General features: G+C 46.3%; 1 protein-coding gene across 1 annotated transcript; it reads left to right on the plus strand.

The window, feature by feature from the left end:
* Positions 1–5,391: 5,391 nt before the first annotated feature.
* Positions 5,392–6,089, plus strand: LOC123048925 (monothiol glutaredoxin-S3-like). The gene has a single exon (XM_044471940.1). The coding sequence runs from the start codon at positions 5,392–5,394 to the stop codon at positions 5,896–5,898; it is 507 nt and encodes a 168-aa protein (XP_044327875.1). The 3' UTR covers positions 5,899–6,089.
* The last annotated feature ends 1,141 nt before the right edge of the window (positions 6,090–7,230 follow it).

Consider the following 7,230-nt stretch of genomic DNA (forward strand, 5'->3'; position numbering starts at 1 on the left):
GAGGCTGACCCAAGCTCAACCCCTATCCGGCGCGAGATTTGGCGGGAGGGACATTTTCGCGCGCCCTTTCCCGCTCCCCGCACCCTCCGCCACCATTGCCCCCCTCCGCAAGCTCCGGCTGCTCCTCCCCGGCCGTCCCTCGCCGCCATGGACGACCCGATGCTGTCCCCCGTCACCGTCGAGGTCGCGCGCGCCCCTTCCCCTCGGGCGGATCTCGTCGTCGGCCATGTTGGCCCCGCCGGCGTCGCCCAAGCACGCGCCGCGCCTGCCCGCAAGCGGCAGGGCAACGTGGTTGTGCAGGGCGGGAATCCGGCTGCCCCCGCCGCGATGGCCCGCGCTCCGGGCGCCAATGCTGCAGTGCGATCCCGGCGGGCGGCGGAGAAGGCCGGCAAGGCCGCGGGCGCAAAGCGGAGGAAGGTTCCGGCTTCAAGGAAGCCATCTTCTTCAACCTCTCACTCCATCCCCCCGCAAGGAGGTGCTCCGGCGATGCCGTTCAACGGTGCCGCTCCCCCCGCGAGGGAGGTGTTCGACGAAATGGCCGGAAGGTATATCTCTTCGATCTTCGGCGATTCTCTTTCATTTATCGCCATTGTTCTCGATAGTTCGTGACTTGTTATCGTTCCCTATAGCGGTGGTTCAAAGAATGCAACAACCGAGTTCATGAACTTGTTGGACACGAACGCGGTTGACATTGATCAAGCCCCTTTCGAACCATTTGACTACAATGAAACGGAGGGCGGCGTGGACGATCATGGTTGTGCGGACGAGTTGGAGGAGATCGAAGCGGAAGCGTTTGAGCAATCACAAGCAAAAACTGGGAAAAGCCAAAGATCGAAGAACTACACGATCTTGGAAGATCAATCTTTGATCAAAGCATGGAGTGCGGTGTCTCTTGATGCATGCACGGGTACTTCTCAAACCGCCAAGAGATATTGGCAAAGGATCGAAGATCAATACTTCCGCATTATGAAAAACTACCCCAATAGGACTCCATGCACATTTCGGTCGCTTCAAGGTCGTTGGGAGAACATCAATCCTATGTGCAGCTTGCTTGGAGCAAGTACGCAATGTACCTCCAAGTGGCACCGTGGAGTCCGACTATGTGAGTTTGCTTTGCCTTTGTTCAAGTTGTGCATCATCATAATGTATCATGAGAAATGATTGCATATCTTTGTTCACATTGTGTAGGACAAGATTGCTCAACATAGATACAAGGACATGGAAGTTTCGGAAGGCAGATTCTTCAAATTAGAGTATTGTTGGGAGTTGCTCCAAAAGTGCGAGAAGTGGAAGTTGATCGACAAAGAATCCCCACCAAAGAGAGGCTCACTTACAAACATGGCTGAAGATGAGGATGATGATGGCCCAAGAAATTTGCACAAGCCCGATGGCGACAACAAGACTAAAAAAGAGATGAAGAGAGAGCAAGAAGCATCGAGCTTGAGGGAGAAGATTGATGCCATGGTGCAATCAAACGAGTTGATGTTGTTGAAGTCGTTGGAGATCAAGAAAGAGTTGGCCGAGAAGAAGGTAAAAGAGAAGCAAGAAAAATGGCAAATGCTCAAGGAAGAGGGGCTGCGCAAAGCTGCCATTGAGGAGAGAAAAGCACGCGCCTCTGAAAACAAATTGATGTCATTGTTGCTTGCCGAAGAGAACAAGATCATGTTAATGAACCGCAAGGACATGGACGACGTCACCAAAACATGGCATGATATGGCAAGGAGAGAGATTTTGAAGAGGAGAATGGTCGCCTCGGCCGGTCTGTCTGCCAGTTCCGGTGATGTTTTCTCTGCTCCATATGGTGGCAATGTGGATGATTTCGGTGCGGGAGTTGGAACAAGCAACGGAGGTGGCTACGGTGGCTACGGTGGCGCCGATGAACTTCAAGATGGACTCCATGGCGCGGAATGAAGATCGACCCCCAAGATGATGCCGGACATGGGCGCATACCTTTGCATGCCCTCTTTTCCGTAATGAACTTCGCTTTTATTTTTGCGCAAATTGTTTATGTCATTTGAATTTAAACTTGTTTGTGAAACCCTATGACAAATTTCAGATTTGCAGTTTTTCTGTTTGCGGGTCGTTGCGCTGGTGCCCGAGCAAAACCCGCATAGCCGACCCGTAAAAAAGCATATTCCGCGAATATACTTTTTTACGGGTCTGTTTAGGGAGTGTCTGCATCTGTGCCAGCCCGCGCCGGCCCGCAAAAGCGGTTTTGCGCGAACTGCAAACGCGTTTTACGGGCCGGCGTTTTACGGGATCTGCTAGAGTTGCTCTTAGCCCGAGCGGCATTTCCCGGGGACCTTGTTGCCATATTCTACCCTCTCCACCACCCCTGACGTGTTGCGACCGCCGCAACCCCCACTCTAGGCCTCGTTCTTCCACAACTGTCAACCTCTTCCCTTCTTCTTCTCTATCAGTGGTGCCGCTGCGAGCCGCGGTGTATTTTCCTGTGGCTCGGCCTCACCACAAACACGTAACAACTAAGTGCCCCATGCATTGTTAGGAACCAACCAAATTACACGCGAAGATATATTCATCATTGACCATAAAAACGTGACCCACATGGTTTTGACCGCGTCATGACAAACATAATTAATGTCAATATCTCGCTTTATCACTCAATGGTAACTAATTTACAGTTCCTATGACCCTCAACATGAAAACTTGACAAACATGAGATTTTCGACCGTGTAGTAACAATCATGGACATCTCCTAATTAATATTGGCTCTCAGCATGAAAACACGACCCATATGTGGTTTTTGACCAAGTCGTGACAAACATCAAAGTCAACCTTTGTTTTATTCTTTTATGGTAACCAACATGCAACTCCCATGGCGCTAGGTGCGAAAAGTGGTCGTGCGGCTTCCTGCCGTGTTGCGACAAACATCGGCGTTTATCTCCCATGTTATCCCTCTTGTGTAACCAATATTGGCTCTCGGCATGAAAATGTAACGCACATGCATCTTTCAACCGCGTTGCGACAAACAACAACGTCAGTCTCCCGTTGTATCCCTCTCATGTAACCAATATTGGCTCTCGGCATGAAAATGTAACCCGTCAGTCTCGCGTTGTATCCCTCTCTTGTAACCAATATTGTCTCTCAGCGTGAAAGCACGACCCACGTGCGGTTTTCGACCAGATCGCGACAAACATCTATGTCAACCAGTGTTTTATCCATATCCGGTAACCAACATGCAACTCCCATAACTCTAGGAGCGAAAAAGTGGCCCACATGTGAATATCTACCACGCCGCGCTAAACATCGACGTTGGTCTCCCACATTTTGCCTCACGAGTAACTAATATTGGCTCCCAGTACAGAAACGTAACCCATAAGCGGTTTCCGACCGCGTAACGACAAACATCCACAAAAGTGACCCACTTGCGACAAACATCGACAAAAACGACAATCACCACATGACGACAAACATCATTGTGAACCCCTTGCTTTATCCCTCTCTTGTAACCAACATGCAATTCCCATGGCTCTAGGCGCAAAAAAAAGTGACCAACGTGCGGCTTTCTACCGCGCCCTGACAAACATCCACGTTGGTCTCCCGTGTTATCCCTCTTGAGTAATCAATATTGTCTCCCGTCCTGAAAACGTAACCCACATGCGGTTTCCGACCGTGACACGACAAACATTGGCGTCGGTCCCTAGCTTTATCCCTCTTCGGTATCCAATATTGGCTCTCAGCAATAACTTGACCATCATGTGGTGTCAACCATTTCTTGACAAGTATTGATGTCGGTCTCGTTTGTTATCATCCTCTGATACCAATATGCAACTCATATGGCTCCCGTCGTGAAAACAAGGCATACATGCAGTTTTTGACCATGTCATGGCAAACATCAACATGGATCTCCCGTTTTATTCCTCTTCGGTAACTAATATTGGCTTTGAAAATGAAAACATAACCCACATGTGGTTTTCATCTTTTGTCCGTGTTGCGACAGACATCACGTCAATCTCCTAATGTATCCATCTCTGGTAACTAATATACAACTTCTATGACTCTCCACGCACCGACGAAGAAATTATCATGTACCAAATGGTTGTTAGCATGGGTTTGTAAGGCCTAGTGACGAGGAAAGGTATTTTATTTGCATGCATAGGAATATGATGGATTGCAGATAAACCAACACCGTAACCACTTCTAAAATAAGAAAGTAAGAATAAATTAGCACCAAACACTGTGTTAACATCACAATGAGCAATGATGTCGCTAAATGCCCTTTGGCAGCACCAAAGTCTTCTAGGTTGTTCGGTGCCTTTGGACGAACACTCCAAGTAAACTGAAAGTCAGATGAGTTGTCAACAAAAGTAATACGTTAAGAGCTACTCCCTCCGTTTCAAATTACTCGTCGTGGTTTTAGTTCAAATTTAAACTAAAACCATGACGAGTAATTTGGAACGGAGGGAGTAGAAGGCTAAGAACTCGTTTCTTTGTATAACTGGCGGCCATTTGTCAGATCAATAGCGCCAACAGCAATGGATTCACCACGTACTCCAGTCTACTATACAAAAGTGGACGTGATGTAAACGGCGAAAACTTGATTTTCAAGTGATCATGATGGCGGTGGCGTCTAATTAACTTTTTTTTGAACACACGTCCGCTAATTAACTTGTAGTACGTGATATACGTGACGGCAACAGACTTTCTGGCCTTATACCAGTACTGGATCGCATGGGTGTTTCTTTTCTTTTAAGAAAAGATATGACATGTCCACACACTTGGTTATCAAAAAAATCATGGCTAGTTCCGAAGAATGGAAGTTTGGCATTTTTATATGTTTCTTGGACAGATGTTTCTTTTTTAGTGGAAAGACAATGCTCTTGTAGTTTCTCCAAAATAGCAATTGTGACCCCACTGTTAAAATAGAGTGCTAATTATTACTCCCTTGTTTCAAAATAAGTGACTCGACTTTGTACTAACTTTATATACTAAAGTTGGTACAAAGTTAAGTCACTTATTTTAGGACGAATGGAGTATTTTTTAGATGGATGACTATTAGCCACAAATGGTGAAAACTAAGTACTCCTACTAATTTAAGTATAATCAGAATGACGAGTGGGCATGGTGGTACGCATGCCCTGTCCGTCGGGATATGTCAAGCTCCGAATTTGACGTCATGGGTGTGTGCATGCGATAGATAGAAGTCTCTATCAACATGGAAAAGCTTATGTACGTGTCTCTTATTTAGTTTGTAATGAGCGTGTATGAGTGACAGTGTGTATTTGCTTGCGTACAAGCGTCGTACTCCCTTCTTTCAAAAAATAACTTTAGTATAAAGTTGAGTCATTTATTTTGGGTCGGAGTGATATATCCTATGTTTAGAATATATTTTATAATTAATACGTACAATAAAGGAGTAAAGCTCCATGCATGTGCCATGTGGCACGCCAGGACCACAAAGCAGACCTAATGTTCCGGCTCTATGCACCTCCCCGATCCATATTTCTGACCTCCACAGCCCCCACAAGGGCACACACTGCTCGTCGAACTCAAGCGCACGAACGCCAAGTACCGTGGCTGACGGCGACGGCGAATAAGATGGTGAGCAGCACCAACGAGGTGCGGAGGACGGTGCAGGAGAGGCCGGTGGTGGTGGTGGGGCGGCCGGAGTGCTGCCTGGCGGTCGTGGCCCGGCACCTGCTCCTGCGGCAGGGCGTGAACCCGACGGTGCTGGAGGTCAGCTACGACGCCGACCCGGCGGCGCTCGTCTACGCGCTCCGGTCCAAGGACGACAACACCAAGTTGGTCACCGACGTCGCCTTACCGGTGGTGTTCGTCGGAGGTAGGCTGTTGGGTGGGCTGGACCGACTCATTACCATGCACATCGCCGAAGAGCTCGTGCCGCTCCTGAGGCAGGCAGGAGCCCTGTGGCTCTGAACCTTCCTTGATGACATGCTGCCCGCTAATGGATGCCAGTCTGAATCAGTTATAAGCTTCCATTCCATGTGTGCGAGTGCTTTGTTTCCTGTTTTTTCCCCAATGTATTATGTCTGCATGCCATATACTCCATCTAGTATTGTAAGCTTCCTTCATCCTTCAAGAAATGGCAAATAAACCGAGTTTGTTCATAAGATCGACTTGCGCAAAAGGCCTTGGAATCATCCCACCGACTTTCATTTCATTTCATTTCATTTTATTTTATTTTAGCGAGGCGGCTTTCAGATTGTTTTTTTTACAAAGGCTTTCAGGTTGTTGAATAGGCTCGAGGAAGTCATGAATTTTGTAAGTTCTCAACTTTTGCTGACTTGTGTCATGCGACACAATTGTCTTAGGTTAGGAGGTTGGTTGAGGTCATGAGTGTGGATCGAACAAGACTAATAATTTTAATACTCCCTCTGGTTCTTTTTACTCCGCATATAAATTTTGTCTTAAGTCAAACTTCAAAAGGTTTAATCATATTTATATAAAATATATATATTAATATCTACCATACTAAGTTATACAATGTGAAAATTAAAGCCACGAGACATCTAATGATATTGATTTCGTATTGTGAATGTTCATTAATTCTATATGAAATTTTGATTTCAGACAGATCTTATATGGGAAACAAAAATGACTGGATGGAGGAATAAAACAAAGAAGGAACTTTACCGTTTCCAGCAAAATTCGGTCGTTGAAGCGAGACAATAGTTACGGAAAAGTCTTTTATCAACCGACGAAACATTTTCGAAAGGAAGAGAGTTCAGGAGTTTGACCCCCATTACCAACGTCGGCTATTAGTGCTAGATTGGACGTGCGCATTGGAATAAGTCTTCTAAAAGACCGACGTCAGCCCGCAAAAAGGATAGGCGTTATGTTTTTATATTGATATCTTATAATATTTTCAATAAAAAGGCAGAATTTATTAGCTTAAAATGAAGCACTAAGGGGATACACACAGAAAGAGCATGCACTGGTACCCGGTCTTTGCATAATGCATATAGTCAACACTAACACACGTAAGAAAATCACGTCGGCAGCTAGCAAAATCAAACAAGACCAAAACTATGTCTTGGTGGAATATAAAAAGAACAAAACTCCGAAGCAATCAAAACAATGATCAACAATCTATCCCAACAACCATATCCGCACCAACCATCTTTTGACATCAGCAATACAATGAGAAAAACTCTTCACCAGCAACACCTTTAGGAAGGAAACGATGCTCAAGCGACGTCATTGCCGGATCCAACCACCGAAGGTCGGATCATTAATTTTCACCCTAAA

Source organism: Triticum aestivum, chromosome 2D, assembly GCF_018294505.1.
Source record: "Triticum aestivum cultivar Chinese Spring chromosome 2D, IWGSC CS RefSeq v2.1, whole genome shotgun sequence".
Classification (NCBI taxonomy): domain Eukaryota; kingdom Viridiplantae; phylum Streptophyta; class Magnoliopsida; order Poales; family Poaceae; genus Triticum; species Triticum aestivum.

Coding starts and splice junctions, on each gene's coding strand:
- LOC123048925 (XM_044471940.1), top strand. CDS start 5,392: ATGTGCCATGTGGCACGCCAGGACCACAAAGCAGACCTAATGTTCCGG.